This window comes from Eptatretus burgeri, chromosome 5, assembly GCF_056783735.1.
Source record: "Eptatretus burgeri isolate ZD-2024b chromosome 5, Ebu_testis_v1, whole genome shotgun sequence".
NCBI classification, from domain to species: domain Eukaryota; kingdom Metazoa; phylum Chordata; class Myxini; order Myxiniformes; family Myxinidae; genus Eptatretus; species Eptatretus burgeri.
This window is the reverse complement of record NC_140965.1, coordinates 88,357,504-88,378,161: the sequence shown is the minus strand read 5'-3', so window position 1 is coordinate 88,378,161 and position 20,658 is coordinate 88,357,504. Positions and strand designations below refer to the sequence as shown.

Below are 20,658 nucleotides of genomic sequence, written 5' to 3'. Positions count from 1 at the left end.
ACAGCAGAAAGGGATGGGGGGAAATACCAATAGGGCTGAGTGCCAAAATATGCAGAGACGGGCAACAGAGGGTGAGGGGTAGAGAAGAATGTAGGGGGTGATAGGATGGATACAGGAGCAAACTCTCAGAAAGGAATAACTGAAAAAAAAACAATTTGGGGGGTGTGAGTTGGAATGTAGGTAATTTGGTCACGGTAAAATGGTCACAAGGTAATTTGGTCACGGTATTATTATTTATTATTCACTGCATTTAAGGCCAGTAAGGCCCAAGAGCAGTAATAAACATTTTCATTTCATGGCTGGCGAATCTTGTTGGCATCAATGACGTATTGACCAAGTTTACTGACTACTATAATGGAATCGGAATTTAAAAGTTGAGAGAGACAGAATCGATTCCATTATAGTAGTCAGTAAATTTGGTCAATACGTCATTTATGCCAACAAGATTCGCCGGCTATGAAATGAAAATGTTTATTACTGCTCTTGGGCCTTACTGGCCTTAAATGCGGTCACGTGAATAAATGCGGCCTTAAATGCAGTGAATAATAAATAATAATAATACCGTGACCGAATTTCCGTGACCAAATTACCTTGTGACCCAATTACCTTGTGACCGAATTGCCGTGACCAAATTACCCTGTGACCATTTTACCGTGACAAAGTTGCCCGTGACCAAATTACCATGCCCCGTGAGTTGGGGGTTCAACAGGAGTATCGACTAATTGGCCTGAGGCAAAAGGTCGCCTGAGATGAGATCTGCTTTTGCTTCTTTATTACTAGATTAGCAGAGTAGATCTAGTTTCTTTTTGGTTGGATGCTCCTGTTTTTCCTTAAAAAACCAAATAATAATGTGGTGGACGTCAGCTCTGATAACTCCGAAAGGTCGACACGTCTATAAAAAGACCATGGACGCTGGCTGCAGTCTACATCACTCAACTCTGGCCGGATCCTCATGCCCAGGGTCGGTTTACCGCACCTGTGAGATGACTGAAGCAGATAGGGAACTGTCGGCAGCTGTGCTATGGATATCAGTTGGCTGAGCGAACCAACATGATGCGCCACACCCTATCACCTATCAGACACCAATCAACCGCTTGGGCTAATTACTCCCAGGAGCTCTATATTCGACCAAACCCGAACACGATAAGTGAAGACACCGTTCTTTATACCCAAAGGTTTAATCAAAGCAAGCAAGGCAGAAAATGACAGGAGAAACGTGCAATGGCAATTCAAACAAGAAATGGTGGGAAAACGAGCAGTTATTATACTGGCAAGAAAAGGCAGGACACAAGCAATGGAGATACAGGCAATATATACAAAAGTTACAGACATGTAGACATTCCTCCAAATTACCCCTACGCGACAAACCCACCCTCAGAACTTTAATCAATTACGTAGCCCGAAATTTATTTGGCTCCAAAACATACCCCTGAAGAAGTGAGAGATGGGGAAGTGGTGAGATGCTTAAGAACTTTGTTACCATATATATATATATATATATATATATATATATATATATATATATATATATATATATATATATATATATATATATATATATATATATATATTAGTGCCGGCCCGTAGGTCCCCTCTCTCCCCCCCTCTCTCGCACTTCCTCTCTCCCCCTCTCTTGAATTGTGACGCCCCCCCTCTCTCGCACCTCCTCTCTCCCCCTCTCTTGAATTGTGATGCCCCCTCTCTCTCCCCCCTCTCTCCCCCTATCAAACACACAGACATTAATATTAAGACACATTAATATCAAACCTTGAAAAGGCACATCCGCGGGTCCCCAGCAATATTCCTGACAAGTTTCAATCACATCGGACCCTCAATCGTGCAAAAAAAAAAAAATATTAAAAAATAAACATTAATTGTGACGTCATTCGTGAGTCATAGCACCGTGTCTTGTCATTGGTCGACGGATAAATGGCCGTAACTTGGGAACCGCTCGTCCGATTGATATCAAACCTTGAAAAGGCACATCCATGGGGCCCCGGCAATATTCCTGACAAGTTTCAATCCGATCAGACTGGCGGACGTCGAGAAACTGCGGTCGCATACAGACAAACGCGCGCGCGCACACACACACACACACACACACACACACACACACACACACACACACACACACACACACACACACACACACACACACACACACACAAACACACACACACACACACACACACACACACACACACACACACACACACTGCTGGAATTATATATACTAGTACGTGCCCGTAAAAAAAAAAAATAATAATAAATAAATAAACCACACAGGCCGTTTCTTCGCTCTCACGTGCCCGTACGTGCGTGACCCGGAAGTTCGATATTATTCGCAGTTACGATTATTCGCAATTTATTTTTAATACCCAATTATTCAATTAGCGCCAATGTATTTTGCCTTTTCGCAATGTCATGGCAAGGAAAAACAAAAAGAGAAGAGAAGAGAGAGAAAAAATTTACTTCCTGGTTCGGAGTATACCAGCACTCTGATGTTCCCGAAATTTATACACCGTCTAATATGAAAACGATCATAACTTGGGCCATTGTGTTTATCTATAAATGCGCATAAGAAATTATTAGAATACACGAAGTCATCACTCTCCGGAAGCCCGTACGTTGTAACCGTAATGGGGAACGCGGCTGAGGTTCCCTTCCCCATCTGCCATGCCCACGCAACAACGTGTCTTCCCATTGGTTGGTAAATAAATGGCCATAACTTGGGAAGCACTTGTCCGATTAATATCAAACCTTGAAAACGCACATCCTCAGGTCCCCAGCAATATACCTGGCAAGTTTCAATTAGATTGTACCAGAGGTTGTCGAGAAACAGTGGTCACACACACACACACACACACACACACACACACACACACACACACACACACACACACACACACACACACACACACACACACACTGCTGGAAATATATATATATATATATATATATATATATATATATATATATATATATATATATATATATATATATATATATATATATATATATACAGTCATGCACCACTTAACGACGGGGTTACGTTCTGAGAAACGCGTCGTAAAGCGACGTCGTCGTTGTGCGAACATCATTTTTTTTTTTCGTTTTCGTTTTCGAACATCGTACTGACACAAACCGAGACACCTAGGCTATATGGTGTAGCCTATTGCTCCTCGGATACAAACCTGTACAGCATGTTACTGTACTGAATACTGTCGGCAGTTGTAACACACATCCAAGAGAGACGGAAGACGCATCAGATTTACCTTTGTGCTGTTCATGACGGCCATCGGTGTTGTGAGCAGCAGCTTACAATCTCCTCTCGCATCGATTATAGAAAGGTGAATAATTAGCGTTTGGATTTTATAAATATGTAATCATTGCATCGATGTTATAATTTACAAATGAAGAAACGAGCACCTGTCAATTGTGATATATTTTCGGAACAGTGCGATTGTTTTAACAACATGAAAAGCTTCACCAAAAATAAATTTGTTTTAACGTCGACTCAGAACAACGATTTATTCGCGGAATTCTTCAATTCAAAGCTAATTTCCTTGCTCGAAGGTAAACGTGCAAACATCGGTTCAGTTTGAAAGGCGATTTCCTTGAATCCCGATTTCGCACGATCCTGTTTTTTTCGCGATGACATTTTATGGACCTCAACGATCGCATTGTAACAGGGCCACACTGTCGTTTATCATTATGAGGTATTATGTACTGTACAGTGTACATAATTGTATGTGCTATTTTTATACGAGGCTACATCACTCGGCAATAGGAATTTTTCAGTTGCATTTTTTTATTTTTTATTTTTTCAGAGCTGCCAGATCCGTCGTATTTGCGATCCGTCGTTACCCGGAACGTCGTTAAGCGGCGCATGACGTGTGTGTGTGTATATATATATATATATATATATATATATATATATATATATATATATATATATATATATATATATATATATATATATATATATATATATTGTTGATTTTCCACCTGCTGGTGTGCGAGCGACCGCGTTTAGTTAATGGCGGCCACTTCACCCACCGACGTAGCAATCCAGTCGCGGCTTTCCGGATCAACGCCGAAAACTAGCCACAGGTGTGTTTTAAGCACACCACAACCTTGTTCGTACTTTTCCCACGCATTACAGGGTCCGATCGCCGAGTAGTCGATTTACCTAATTAATCGCGCGGCAGACTACCGAGAGATTGTACCTCAACGGGGCCTGCTTTGAAACGAGCCGCTTAAGCAGCTCGCTCCGTTTTGGGATGACTGAGCGGGGTATTATCGCGAGGCCCCGTGGGACCCGATTCTATTACCGGCTCTTAAAAAAACCAACTATATTCCGAATGCAATACGGCAGTTCAATGGAGGGAAAAGGACGCAACGACATGTTTACATTCACCCAAGGATATTTATTTGCACACATATACGGTCAAAGAAGCAATGCAGATATATACATGCAATGAATGGGGGTATGGACAAGACGCGAACAAGACAAAGAGTACAACCGTATATTCATTATGTACAGTCACTTGCACTTAACATCAGTTCTACCTTAGGACATGGTGCCACAACGTTCATGCAAAGTAACAAGGAAAAACCCCAGGAAAGACGAGGGGTAGACTGGACCTCTTGGGTCTTTATATTCACGGAGCTGTGACGACCACAGAAGCTCCGAGAGGCCGGGGGGGTTACCTTCACCTTTGTAGTGCCTCGCTGGGGCAACCCACGACGTCCCGTCCTCACAGCAGCTGGCGTGACCGCGGTTCGGCCCAGGCCTCATCGTGCGGCCTGGTGGTTTGGGCCCAGCTGACAACGCCTCCGGGGAACGAACGGGTCTTTGCTCTTTTAGAGTTGATGCCCTCTGTAAGAGCCCGTCCATCCCTCAGCGTTGCTCGGACTGTCCCAAGGTCTGATCACCTCGGACCGTTATGCCGCTGGCTGGTGACTCCTCTCTGGCCTCTCCACGTCCCGCACACGAACGCGCAGTTCTGCGCGGCACGGCAGGCTTGGCCGCGCTCCTTGGCTCCTCGGCGAACCCAGACCTCTACTGCCCTCCACTGTACCCGAACCTTGATCTTCACACAACTCCAAACCCAGACCGACTGCGAGCTTGGCGCTCTGCGCGCTTTTTTATAGGGCCCGTGAGGTGAGGTTTGATCTCTGACCCTCCGCTGGCTCCGTCCCCTTCGATCTCCTGATCCGATTTCGATGCGAAGCTCGGAGAGCGGACGTGGGTGAAATCACCGTCGCTGGCGCCAACAAAGGAGAGCGGACGTGGGTGAAATCACCGTCCCTGCGCAACGAGGAAACCCCCGCGTCTATTTGCAGCGATGCTGTTCGCTGGGAACTCGCCGTGGCTGGCACAAAGATGGCGGCATTTGCGGAGTCGAAGGTGAGGCGATGGTGTTCGTTGTTGGTTATTGGGGGAGATGTGGTTTAGGAGATGGTGGCTGTGGTTGGCGTTGTGGAGAAGGTGGTTGTGTGAAGGTGGTTGTGGAGGAGGCGATTGTGAAGGCGGCTGTGGAGAAGGTGGTTGTTCGTTGTCTGTGGGGATGTTGGCGATTGTGGAGAAGGTGGTTGTGGTGGTTGAAATGCGGTTGGTCCAAAATAACGATAGCAAAAGAATAACACTACCTCAAAGATCACAGCCCGGTCACACGAAAAAAATCCCTTTCGACATCGGTGGGGAAATCTAATCTGAACACAGACTTATCGACATAACTGATCTTGGGGAAGCCTGAATGGTGTTCTGTGAATTTCCACAGCTGTAACTATATATATATACACACACACACACACACACACACACACAGGCCATGTTTGAGCTATATATCCTGGGTTCAATTCTCAACCCAGCCATCCATAAAAGGCCACGATGACGTTTAGCTGGAGGACCTGTCTTCAAGCCCTGGTCATTGGTGGACATTAATGATCCCACAGTGTGTTTTTCAAAGAGTCGGCAAGTTGTCGCCACCACCCTGAACAAAATGCACCTTCTTGTGAAAATCATCGTGAATCTGATATCATGCCAGATCAGCCAATTCTGAATGTTCCATGTGAATAATTGGGGACTTGCATAAAAATTATTCTCTGGCCTTCCCAACAAGAAGGTGGCAATAATTGTGGTCATTGAAAGAAAGAAAGAAGACTGAGGATTTATAAATATTTAATTTTTTGCCAAAGATTATTTTGTAAACGTGTTAAAGACATTGCAGTTTTCACACAAACCATGATTTCCTGCTGAAGTATAGCTGCAGTATCATGTTGCATACATATGGGGAAATGCTTCCCAATCTGCACTGAATGCTAAAGTCTGTACCCTTGAAAATACAGGCAAGGTTGTTGAAGTCGTGTGGTTATTGCATTTGTTCTCGGGTCCCTAAGGGATTCTTCTCACTTCAAAGGCAGTTAAATCACCCTTTAACTCACCTGACAGCTCAGCTTGGTCTGCGTTGGTCGAGAACGTGGTTTCAATTGTGACCTTTGGAGCACAAGTACCAATATGCTTCTCCACATATGGGACGACTGTGAGATAAATCCCCATGGCGCTGGAGTGTTTAAATTCCCACATCCAAACCTTCCATTTTCCGCTACATCAGCTCCGTGTTGTTTGCGTTCCAGCACACCACGTGTGGCCAGAGGAAAGATCAGCCATCATTTGTTGCGACACTGGAGGGAGTAAAAGAAGAAGAAAAATAAGGAAAGACATAAATATTGGAACCGATGCTGGCATTTTTGATGTATTGAACACCGAAAGCAAAATAGATGTGACAAGATGGAGAAGGGCTTCGAGACCAAGAGGCATCGCATGCACAGATATTTCGGGCAAAATAATAAAGGCATTCTGGGGATGAGTTAATTTTGAGGAAGAAACCTAATCAACTGTCACCAGATGTTTCCGACTATGAAATGAAAGACTAATTTGAAAACAATGTGTGACATCTTGTAACATGTCCTTGGTTTTGTAGTTGGAAAGAGAAAGAATGTGAGCCTTGGCGTTGTATAATTCATGCCTTTATCTGGTTGGATTGGACAAGGATGCTGATACTCATTTTAAGGTTGAAAACCACTGCAGGTTCTATGTGCATAGGAAAGATTCCTTTGATTTTTCTTCTTTCTTTTTTACCCTCGCCGGAGGAGAGGGCATTGTATTTGGGTTTGTTTGTCTGCACAGAACTTTAGTGTTGTTTCTCCGCAACCACCTGTCGGATTGAATCGAAATTTTCACCATCGGAGCGACTACTCATGTGGAATGTTTTATTGATCAGTGTGGCTTCATAGGTCGCATGGTGTGGCAGCCATTTAACCCTCTGTATCTCTGAAACCGCACCAAGGAAATAATTGAAACTTAGCACACGGCAAGTACTCCTCATGCGGAATAAAAGTGATTTCCTATGATGCCTTTGTTATGACGTCGTAATTGTATATGTACATCTGAACGCTAGATCTGATCAGTATAAAAAAAATTGAGGGTCATCTCGGGATAAAATGGTCCATAGAAAAAAAATTGATGACGTCATCGGTCACATGATTCGGCAGTCTTTTTTTTTTTTCTTTAAACCTTCAACATCTTCTTTTCTGAAGTGGCTGAACAGATCGAGGTGAAGCTTTACACGCATGAACACCTATCCATGAGGAACAAAAGGTTCACACATATGACATCGTAGGTCATGTGGTTTGGCAGCCATATTATTGGATTTACCCTAAAACCGACAAAATCTTCTCGAACGGCGGGACAGAGGGGAAACTTCACATCAATGTTCCCCAAGCTTTGAGTGTGCAAGTTTGTTCATGAATAATTGATGTCACATGGTTTGGCAGCCATATTATTGGATTGAAAAAATATATTAAGTAATGTTTCTCTGGAACCGCTTAATTAATCGACATGAAACTTCACAGTTCTGATCTAGTGGTGATGGGGAATACAAGTTTTAAATTCTTACTTGATCAGACACATGGTCTGGCCACCAGAATGAATTTTTTTTTGATCTGTGTTCATTTTTTTTTTCTTTTTTGAATAATGCTCACTTGGCTGTGCCTAGATGGGTTCGAGGGTAGAGGAGTAGCAGCTGAAATGTGAATCCTATCCAGGTTCCTCCTGATTATTTCATCTTTACTTGTGTGGCTTCCTTCTGATTACTCCAATACAGTACTGTACTTATTTTGTCTTCCATTTGATTTGAATTTAATTTATTTTTTATCCCGTTCTAAATTAAATTGAATAATAATAAATGTCATGGGTCAGGGTCAGGTGTCCAATCAAAGCGGGGTGCCATCAAAGCAGGACGTCGTGGTACCCGGTCATCACTGCCAGCAGTTATAAAGTATCAGTTCTAATTTCGTCTCTTATTAATTACGTAACACACGAGCACACAAACGCCATACAAAATGCACTACACAAACACGACACAAAAGTCCAGGCAAGAGTCTCCAATCTTTGATTGCTCTTTGTCTTGTTTTTCGTTTGTTTTCATTGTCTTCCCAACATAATGGACGCAGAAATAACGTTCTTACCTTTGAGCTGTCCTGTTGGGGTTAGATTCCCGACCTGACTAACTGTCAGATTGGTGATTCTCCAGCAGGGTGTTGCATCACAAAGTATGCCATCCCTCGGATGAACGTTAAGCCATGTCTCCCATCTTCTAGTGATAGTTGGTGTGCAAGCGTCACCTTTTTGCATCAGTCATGGTCATGTGCTTCTGCCTTCGGGCACAAGCAGCAACACCAAACCAGCTTAAAATGCATAGCATCGCTGAACATCGAACCTGTGCAATAATGTTCGACACGTACATTGAATCACATATGTGAGACGGTGAACAAAAATTTGTATGATACAACACTATACGATGTATCCAATGTCATATTATGGCCTTTACAATGGAGAAAGTCTCAGGCTGCTAAAGATGTAATCGTGGTGATAAATCTTAATGATTCCTTCTTACAACCCTGCACTGTGCAGTCTTGCAGCACCAGCACGATTCTGCTCTGCATATTGCTGTTGAGGCCAAATGTACAAACCTGATAAATCTTTGTTTTTTTTGTGGAAAGTAATTAATGTGAGTAGAAGAAGTTGCACCTGGAATGGGCCTGCTATTTGGAATCACAACATACACTGTACAATTTGAGAATGACTCGTTTCTGGTCTTGTTACAATCCCTGTTCACCTTTGCCCTTTTATGCTCGTGTTCTGAAGGGCTTTTTTAATCAAAACTCAAAAACGTAAATCGAGCAAGCTGTGTTCCTGAATTATAATGGAACACTTTGCCTGAGTGCAAATGGTGAGCTTGACAGGTGGCCATTAAACTTTCATACTGTGGGTGTGTGGGCAAAGCAAAAGAGCCACGCTGATTGTGTCCTGCCAGGCAGTCGGAGCAATGTATAAGGAATTGTGTTTGAGCAATATATCTAACTTCTTTTTCTGCTTTTCATCCTCCAGCTCGCTGCCGACCTTGTGCACACACGACTGCTTCGGCGTTTTCACGAACTCTTTGATGGTGGTTGGCTGAATGACAACCCGGTCATAGCGAAAGAGTCCGGCCCCAAGTCCTCACCACGGCCGCAGCCCTCCAGTGAGCAAAGTAGTCTCGTGTCTCGTCCTGCTGTCGCGGCCGTACTTAAAGAGGAAATCAGCATGGCGGAAAGAGAGCTTTTGAAGAGTCTTTCCTCCGTACATGATTCATCAGGTAAGCTTTGACTGACCAGGCTGTGTCGAAGAATTGCACTTGACAGGCAGGTCAGAATGCCCATTGGTTTTGTATCGCTTTTAACGTTTTTGTCTTTGAACGTTTTGCAAAATGAAATGCCAATCAAGCTAATATTGTAGTCGCAATGACAAATTTACATTTAGGTACAAGACTGAAGCCATATAAGCCACCCTCGCATGATAATGTTGTGCTCGCCAAGTCTCGCCGAGCCGAATGTACGATGAAGAAAAATAAAGCCAGATGATGTTATTTTAACATTTTTCTTCATGGTTGTACATATGGATTTTAATTATGGAATTTGTGTTGGATTGGGGTGGGGGTGTTCCGCCTCTATCCGGTGAATCCTTGTATTCGACAGTTTGTTTGTTATTGTGCCGTGGGTCCATGTGGAAGGACCAGTTCACCATGAATGGAGCCCTGATGGCTCGGTTTGCATGGCAAATGTTTTCTTTTGCATTTCTCAAAGATTTTCCTTGTCCTTTTGACTTGGGATTCATGATTGGAAAGAGCTGTGGTTGAAGTAGCGCAGCAATGGTGACAATGATTTTGATGACGTACAGAGTGTTTCAAGGTATTTTGGGGGATGCTTTGGTGGCTCAAATTGCTTTGTCTCATGGGATGTGGCAGACGTACCCTAATTGACTTTGAAATGTCGACTCTGCATTTTATTCCAGACATGACTTTAAACTGTCAGATTGGTGCTTCACAGGTAGTGTGTTACGTCACCGAGTTTGCCATCCTTGAAATTGATGTTGAGCCAGGTGTACCATCTGCTAGCATTAGATTGCGGATGTCAAAGATCCCACATTGTCTTTCACAAACAGGAGGTGAGGTATTGCCGGCATGCTGAAATAACACATTCCTGCCATCTTCAATCGACAATCAGGCCTGGCCAACCAGTTCGTGCAAGACTTTGGCCAAAATATTTTCCTGACTGACCCACGATAAGATTAAAATATGTCGAGCCATTAATTTTAGTGGTATTACGAGTTGAAACGACAGTCGTTTGGTAGCTCAAATTGCCTTACAAATATATATATATACCAGCGGGCTGTGCTTACACATTGTGTGAGCATATGAACCGTGCTTCTCCATTGTCTCGGGTCGCTCACCTGCATTTGATTTTTCATTTATTTATATTTTCATTTAAGGATGCTTTCCATCGGTTCTGTGTTTTTTGTTTTTTTTTCCTGGTGCATCGGGTTCGATGTCTTTCGGCACGCAAAATTACCCTGCTTCACTATTGTCTCGGATGACTCACCTGCATTTTTTTTCTTCATTTATTTATATTTTCATTTATGGATGTTGCCCATCGATTCTGTGAATTGTTCTGGTGCACAGGCTTCGATGTCCATTGGAGTGCAAAATGTCAGCTTTCTATGTCACCCGGAAGGTACCGATCTTTAATATCAGTCAGTCATTGCGAAGAAAGAGCAAAATATATATATATATATATATATATATATATATATATATATATATATATATATATATATATATATATATGTATGTATATATATATATATATACATCAAACACCCCCTTTTTTGCGAAAGTTTGAAAAACATAACGGCGATGGGACAGATGTGTTCGAATACATGAAAAAAACATTTCTGATATTTTTCAGAAGTTGCGGTCATCATCTTGGGGGTCCACATCGGGGTCAAAGTTCAGGCACGCAGCTCCGGCGCATTTTTCAGAATAAGTGTTATTTTTCACTGTATAGTGATCAAAACTTGTGTCTGGTGGTGAAATAATTCTGACATATCAATGTACTGCTCCTTTGGCGATGTTTGTAACAGGGTTGGCTTGTAATTTGTTGGCACAGTTTCCCGGAAAATGATATTTTTCCCGGAAATTGTGTTTTCCCGGAGAATTTGGCAGTGGCAGATCATGAATGTAAAAGTTTGGACGATTTTCCGAGATGAGCATTTCGAATGCAAAATGCAAAAGCATTTCGAAGCTGTACCCCACAGTGGTGAAATAAGCTTGAAAACTTTAGCTCTTGATAAATTCAGCGAGGAGAATTCAGCCCTCATGCATGACTGGAGAGCAGGAGTACTGAATGTCACTGCAACCATACAGTCCTACCAGCGAGATGACTACAGAGAGTTCGCTAAATTAGTGGAGATGTATCTTGGTCAGTATGGACCACAAGTGGACTTCCGGTTTCCTGGAGCAATGCACCGTGCCCGATGGATGGCAAAGGTCATTTTTTGTCTAAAGATTGCTATGTTAGAAACTCAAATTTCTACTCTACCTCCAACTGCAGTTATCACAACACGACACCAGGTACCCAAGATAATAAGATTCTGCGACTTTGCAACACTGATTTATTTCAAATGGTGGAACTCTTGCCCGAGAGCTCTTGATGAGCCATGCAACGACTTGTGTCTGTATAAAGATCTCATAAGCTATGGATCTGTGGACCCCTGTGTACCCCGAGCTCCGTGGCCCGGTACCCTACAGTGGGCGCGTTGTCTCTGGCTTCAGCCGCACGTGTGGAGACCGTGTTCGTGAAAGAAGGAGCTTGAATCGAGAAGGGGTGGAGTGCGAGGGTGGAGTGGTAGGCGGGTGCGGTCGACGTCGTGTGGGTGGAGACAAGGCAGAGTCAGGGCAGCAGGAGGCGGGCCGTGGCGGTGTCGGCGAGGGCGAGGCAAGAGTGGGAGAGAGGCGGAGAAAGAGTGAGAGGCAAGAGAGCAAGGTGTAGGGACTGCCCCGACCTTTATAGGACCCGCAGTTCGGGAGGAGGGGCCATGCCAAATCGAAACGTCATCACCCGAATCAGGCGCTCCGATTGGCCCCGACCCCTCACGTGGCCCGCCAACTTTGGCTGGAAACCGTCTCACTTCATTTCCGGCAAGACCATCCCAGACAGCGGAAATATTCCGCTCCGACCCACGAGATGACATGAATCGCCCACACCGAAATTGGCACGCGAATCGTCCTGCAAAAACCCCCGGGCCGGGTCCGGGCGATCAGTGAAGGGTCCCGCATGCCCGCTCGAGCGTTCGACCAGCGTTGATCAATGGGCTTGCTCCGCGCGCACCAACGTGGCCCGCACTGTACATTCCCCGACTCGATCGCAGCTTCGCTGGCCATAGAGGCGAGAAGATGTTCACCATCCGTGGATAATCTGCTGCTGCCAGCGAGGGCCGAAGGTACATTACAATGGATAATTCCATGCACGTCTCGCGAGCGGCGTACATGTCTGCTTTTGAGCACATTCCATACAGTGTGCGTGGTTCGGCCATTACACACGTGGCCAGCGCTCGCGTTCACTCGACTCCGCTAGCGTGTGCGCAGGGCGAACACAAATATGTGTCGGATATTGAGGCTGAAAAGGAACAAGCCGCTTCTACTCCGCACACTCGTCTCCCGCCCAACATGGCGTGGAGTCATCTTTATCGGTCTCCGTACGCGTTTCGTGCAGCGTGAGCGTCGTGCTGGCTGTGTTTCCTGTGTTGTGAAAAACACCATTTGTGCAGCCTCTTAAGAGGTATTTATTTGCATGCCTTTTTAATGCAACCGGCAATCCTCCCCAGATCATCGGAAGCTCGAGTCGATAATCCCGCACCGACAAGCGCACCACATGACTAGCCGCACACGCCGGGTCCAGGGCTCGCCCAGGAACGAGGGCTCTGTGCAGCAGTTTCCTCACTGCGGCACCGCACGTGCTGATTTACCTCAGGAATAATCAGACAAAAAGGAGAGTGGGGACGAAATGAAGGAGAAAATGATTTAAGCAATCCTAGCTATAAGATCATCGCAACGCACTCCCTTGTTGTCCCACTAAACTAAAGGAAAGAGTCTATCTACACGTATAATAATGGAATAACTGTCTTGGGACACCTATCTGTGTTATGCATGTGGTTCAGAGAACCGCAACAATATACTATATATATATATATATATATATATATATATATATATATATATATATATATATATATATATATATATATATATATATATATATATATATATATATATTCGAGTGGTATTTACAGTGATATCAAGCCATTGTGTGTTTGTGTGTGTTTTGTTTCAAGGCTTTGTCTGCAGGGAACATAGATATGGACTCTGTAAGAAACATTGTTATTTAAACAACAACCTCCCCCCTCCGCCCCCCCCATGCCCCACTTTCATTCCATTTTATTGCGGATATGAAATTCAATTATTCTCGTACTGAAACCAACTCAATTTGACACTTCTAACTTACTAAAATCAGACTCTCAGTTTTGCCAGTCACCTTCGTAGCTCTATTACATGGCTCTGAAGGAAAACAAACACAAGTGGAAATGTGGAAACAAATGTGAATCAATCTGTCAATGGAACCCGATGAAATCCAGCACTTATCACACTCAGCTATGCCTGTACATCTTGCGTTCTAGCAAGGGAAGGGTATTCCAACATGGCGGCTGCTTGGCCCCAGAAGCGTGTGCTCCAGTTATATATACAGCTCAGTGGGTGATACGCACTGATGTCTGTATATTATCTCACTGATCTGTATCCGTGTATTTTGCTTTCCTTATAAACTCTCCTATATATTCCCCTGAAAAAAACCAACAAACTTGTAAAAAAAAAACATTTTTTATAAAAATGGAGAAACAGAGGGATGAAATTTCGAAAAAGCAACCAAACAAGGTAGGAATGACACTATATTACAATGCCACAATATGACACCACAAACCTCTTATGAATTACCACCACGACGTATTTTGACTTTTTACTTTTGTTGTTGGATTTTGATGGATGAAGAAGAAGAATAACAATTCAGAATGATACCCCCATTACGATGCCACAACATGACACAATGATCCTCTTCTGGTTTAGCATCACAATATCTTTTGACGTTGTTCCATCACAATCACACAACAAAAGTACAATGGACAAGACAGACACAGCTAAGCAACTGGAGAGTTCATAAACACCTTCAAAAACCCCGTGTTGTTTTGAGAGACAAGGACGTTGGCTGGGTCTTTGAGCAGTAAATTTGATTGGTCATGATGATGTGAAATTGGGTAATATTTTGTCCAAGTACAGCTAAACGGAAGGGTTTCAAAAGTGCCAAAAAGGGGTTTGTGTCCAACAGTGTCACAGAAATAAAATAAAGTTTTTAAAGGTCGTAGAAAGTTTATTTTTCAAAATTTTACCGCCGTTGATGCAGTGTCTTACACGCCACCTTATTTAACACATTGCATTAGTTCTTCATGCCTGTTGTTTGTGTCTTTTATGATGTCCTTAAAAACAGTACGTTTCCTGTTTGGAATGATTTTAAATTTTGTTTGACTGTCACACAGGCAGACAGAGTAAAACAAAACAAAAAAAAAATCTCACTCCTCTGTGCATGTGTGATTGGGACTAATTCAGATCCAAAGTACTGCTAAAGCTACATGTTCGTTTTCCGATTTGTGTTCAAATATAACATTAAATTGAAATTAAGTTGTTTCTTGATCATAAACTGATGTGTGTAGACCGACAGAGAGAAGTGAACCAATAGGTTCACCCCACTTTTTGCTTCGCATACATGAGCTAAAGAGAGCAGTGGCAAACCACCCAGTGTATGTCATCCCAAAATCAGCAATACAAGTTCCTGATTCTTACAGTCTCTTTGTTCCACCAGGGTATGACGCACTAATAGCAGGGTTGAAGGAAAAAATAGAGGGAAACTTAAAGAAATGAGACGTGGGGAAGAATGACAGCAAAGGGAGGACACAGGGTAAGGGAGATGGATGTAGCCACAAACTTTCAATCACAGAAGTGGAAGGAAAAACTGGAAACCCAGAAATAGGTGGGCTTGGGAGGGTTAATTGGGGTATAAAATATAATGGTTATAGATGAGGGATGACTTGAGATGGTAGTGAACAGCTGTCTTGAAGCCCTGGAGGGAAGGTAAGACTGAGGAAGTTGGTCCTCCAGGTGGGTAAAGCTAGGGATGGATCAGTGGAGGTGAGCAGTGAATCTGGATTTTTGGAGTTTCACCAGAATGGAATTTCTGGCAGACCATGTGCATCCTGCAGAAACCTTGGGGTGAGGATGGGGGGATGGAGGGCAGAGCACGGAAAGGGCAGAGCACGCAAGACCAGAAAGGAGGTGGTAGAAGACAGAGATCACAGACGTGAAAGTGATATGCCCAGAGACTCGGCTTCATGGCAGGAGATTATGATTGTTTTGAAGGCCTTGGTTGCCATCACGTCCAGCTGAGCATTACATGATCTTACATTGATCAACATGTAAATCGTTTCATGCCCTGGTTCTGTGCCCTTATTTTAAAGAGTTGTTCACTAAAAATTGTTTGAACAGACAACAAACATCATGTATGACTCAAGGATGTGCCTAATTAGAGCTAGCTTCATTAATTTGGAGCTAATAAGAGCTTTCTCCCTTTATTGTGAAGTGCTGGAGCAGTGCTGGAAGTCACTTGGCAAGTGATTATTGTTATTATTATTTTTAAAAATCTTTCCCAGTTCCGCTCATTCTTGTAAGGGGGAAGTTTATTCCATACAAACTAGTCTTTTCCTTCTGTTCAGTTGTCAAAACCCACAAGGAAAGTAACCGGTGCATACAGTATCAGCAGTCACAGTGTTGGTCTTTACAATGTCTTGGGGGAGCATCTGCTTCACTTCCTGAATATAAACTCCTTTTTACATCATATTTCTCAGTGTGCTTTATATCTTGTGCTCCGTGCTTTATCTACATAATCAGGCTGCTCCATGATTCTTGGACACAGGAGGACATTTTTGATGTCTGCAACCAATATGCACCTGAGGCCATCTTTTTCACATGGTTTGCCTCAAAATACTTGTTTTATGGTACCGTGATGGATATCTTATGCATGCATGCAGCACATGCAAAAACCATGAAAATAGGCCAGAACGAGAACGGCATTCGGTGGAGCGCATGCCTCTGCCAGACTGAACAGTTTACGTTTTGTATCCCACTGATAGGCTGGATCTGCATCCGGACCTTAACTAAAATCTAAACGGTATGTTCTTGTCACACCCCAAAACTGTCCACCAAGTTTCGTTCGAATCTGTCCACAACGTTTTGAAATATCATTCAACATAATGTGGTTTTTGACCCAATCTCTCAATGGTGAAGAATCACTTTAAAAATCAAAAATATTCTCGAATTCGGATCTGGATCTTCACCAAAATCAAATCCTTTCCTCCTTGGCACGCACCCAACCTGTCCACCAAGTTTCATCCAAATCTGTCATTAACCTTTTGAGATATCCTTCTCACAAATAAGCAAACAAGGGTGAAAACATAACCTCCGTCCACATTCGGTGGCAGAGTAAGCAATATGAGGAACAATATATATATATATATATATATATATATATATATATATATATATATATATATATATATATATATATATATATATATATATATATATATATATATATATATATATATATATGTATAATATGTAAATAGCTATCATTTTCATCGGATTGAAAGAGGTTTAATACTTGCCCTTGACAAAGGTGTACTGTTTGATATGCAACTTACACAGGCAATTGTGTATCGGATAGCCCAAGCTCAACAATTCTGACAAACAATGCTCTCTCTGTACTGAGATTTGCAGCTATAAATACGCCGTTAAAAGGGCACACTGACCTTTGTTTTAAGCATTTGATCTTCTTCTTATATAAAAGAAATGCGTGCAACTGCAAAGTTAACAGTTGGATCAAAAACTTAAGACTGGAATATTTAACACGTTGCTATTCATCCCAGCCAATTGAAGGAGGTGATGAAGTTACCCATCATAAACCCGACCTACGAATGAGAAGCACCCCTTCGAAGATTCTGAATGTGGGTGATTATTTAATCCGTGCACAAGACTTGTAACGCTTGTTAACCTCCGCCATCGAAGATGGATCGAGGTTACTGTTTTCACCCCCTTCTGTTTGTTACTTACGAAATCTAAAGATTTTGTAAGTATATTGATGCCTTCCGTTTCTGTTTGTTTGTTTGTTTGTTTGTTTGTTTGTTTGTAGGCACGATAACTCGAGAACGGAAAAAGCTACCAATGTCAAATTACACCACGTGATTCAGGAGGGTGATTGCTAGTGCTGATTAGATTTTGGTCAAAATCGGTCAAAGGTCAAGGTCACGGTGAGGTCAAATATTCGATTTTTGATGGTTTGGTACAGATAACTCGAACGGAAGAAGCTACCAATGTCAAATTACACCACGTGATTCAGGAGGGTGATGGCTAGTGTTGATTAGATTTTGGTCAAAATCGGTCAAAGGTCAAGGTCACAGTGAGGTCAAACACCCAAAAAATGATAACTCGAGAACGGAAGAAGCTACCAATGTCAAATTACACCACGTGATTCAGGAGGGTGGTGGCAAGCACTGATTAGATTTTGGTCAAAATCGGTCAAAGGTCAAGGTCACGGTGAGGACAAACATCCAAAACATTCGATTTTTGATGGTTTGGTACAGAATCATCGTAGAAACTTCTGGTTTGCGTCGCTACCTTCTCGAGAGACAGCTTTTATTAGACAGGTCAGAGGTCAAGTTGACGATTTCGTAAGTACCAGTCTATGACTGCTTGTTTTTTTTGTTTGTTTGTATGCACGATAACTCGAGAACGGAAGAAGCTCCCAATGTCAAATTACACCACGTGATTCAGGAGGGTGATGGCGAGTGCTGATTAGATTTTGCTCAAAATCGGTCAAAGGTCAAGGTCACGGTGAGGTCAAATATTCGATTTTTGTTGGTTTGGTACAGATAACTCGAGAACGGAAGAAGCTACCAATGTCAAATTACACCACGTGATTCAGGAGGGTGATTGCTAGTGCTGATTAGATTTTGGACGAAATCAGTCAAAGTTCAAGGTCAAAATGAGGTCAAATATTCGATTTTTGATGGTTTGGTACAGATAACTCGAGAACGGAAGAAGCTACCAATGTCAAATTAAACCAGGTGATTCAGGAGGGTGATGGCTAGCGCTGATTAGATTTTGGTCAAAATCGGTCAAAGGTCAAGGTCACAGTGAGGTCAAACATAATTATGTAAATTAATGTGGAGAAATGGAGTATTTTTGCTTCGCTCGACGTTACGAGTTCGTTTTAACTTCAATTTTAATTTTGTCTTCGGTTTTTGCGATCGCTTAGGACGCTTAAAACTGGGTTGTCGAAATTCTGGTAAAAATCGAATGTTTTGGAGACGTTTTAAGATTGTATAAAAAATATTTCACTCGAGCGTCACGGGTCGTCACGTGGTGCAGTGCACTTGAGCAAAGGCGGCGTTGACCACGTAAAGGTTTTGCGTGTGCGCGCTGACGGTGTTTTCGATAAAGGTCAGGTCAGGTCAGGTATGGGAGCATGTGCCAGAACAGCGCGTCGCTGCGTCCACTTTCCGCCGGTACTCCAGGGGCCTCCGTCTGGCCATCCCCCAGGCAGATGCCAGGCCCATCCCCATCTCCTTGAGATGATGGTCAACCTGCTGCAACCATGAGGCACGTGGTCGGCCCACTGGCCTCCTCCACTCATGAGACTCCCTCGCTGAGAGAATCTGGTGAGCAGGATCAGCGTCAGGAAAACGAGCCACATGTCCATACAGCCGCAGCTGACGCTCACGGACTATGCAGGTAACAAATCTCATCCGAGTCTCTCTCAGCAACCGCTCGTTGGACACAAAATCCGACCAGCGATAGCCAAGGATTCTCCGAAGAGACCTGGTACCAAAGGAATTAAGTCTCCGTCTCAGATCCTTGGTCAAAGTCCAAGTCTCGCACCCATAGAGCAAGACTGGAAGTACTAAGGACCTGAAGACTCGGACTTTCGTCCTCCCGCACAGGTACCGGCAGCGCCACACCCCATGATCCAGTGAATCCATGACTCCCCCAGGCCCGACCCAGACGCGCCTATTGACCTCCGGCTCACAACCTGCGGAGACATGAATATCACTGCCAAGGTAAGTGAATCTATCCACGACCTCAACATCCTCACCACAAACAGACACAGACAGGACAGCAGCATCCAAGATGTCACCGAAAGCCTGGATCTTTGTTTTGACCCAAGAAATCCGTAATCCCAACGGCTCCGACTCCTCATTCAGCACCTCGAGGGCCCCCAAGAGGATGTCTAAAGTCTCCGCAAAGATGACTGCATCATCTGCAAAATCAAGGTCCGAGATCTTGACATTGCCAAACGATGCACCGCAACTTGATCTCTCCGACGTCCATACAAGTGCTGAAAAGTGTGGGGGCAAGTACACATCCCTGACGAACTCCAGTAACAACTGGAAATAAGTCAGAGGCGGTACCACCACACTTCACAGCACTCTCAGTACCAGAGTAGAGTTCAGACATCAGATCGATCAGTTTCGGTGGCACCCCACGAAGACCAAGAATCCTCCAGAGGACATCCCGATTCACTGAATCGAACGCTTTACAGAGATCAACATAGGCTGCAAGCAGCCCCTGCCGAAACTCTCGTCTGCGTTCAGTGAGGACACGAAGAGCAACGATACGGTCAATCGTTGACCTCTTTGGTGTAAAGCCTGACTGCTCTGGACGCTGGTGCTCAAGCAGATGGTGGCGAACCCTATCAAGAATTATCCGAGCAAAGACCTTGCCCGGCACTGAGAGCAGCGTCACCCCTCGGTAGTTGTTGCAGTCTTGGCGATCACCCTTCCCTTTCCAGAGAGGGACAACAAGGCCCCTCTTCCAGTCAGTTGGGATGATGCCTGTGTTCCAGGCAGAGCACAAAACTGCATGCAACGACGCGAGTGCAGCATTTCCACCAGCCTTGAGAAGTTCAGCATGGATGCCACAGATCCCTGGAGCTTTGCCCCGTTTCAACTGGTTCACCGCAGCCGTGTTTCCACAAGCGATGGTGGACCACAGTTGATTCGAGGGTCAGCAACAGGGATTGTAACACCCTTGACGTCCAACTCGACAGCTGGGGGAT

General features: G+C 43.8%; 1 protein-coding gene across 2 annotated transcripts in view; it reads left to right on the top strand.

Annotated features, from left to right (window-relative positions):
* The window catches only part of LOC147026913 (protein phosphatase 1L-like), a 154,455-nt gene that overhangs the window by 16,631 nt on the left and 117,166 nt on the right, over positions 1-20,658 (top strand). For both annotated transcript variants that reach the window (XM_085882809.1, XM_085882810.1), the window contains exon 2: positions 9,458-9,704. In XM_085882809.1, coding sequence (XP_085738935.1) covers positions 9,458-9,704 — 247 coding nt within the window. The remainder of the gene's footprint in view (positions 1-9,457; positions 9,705-20,658) is intronic.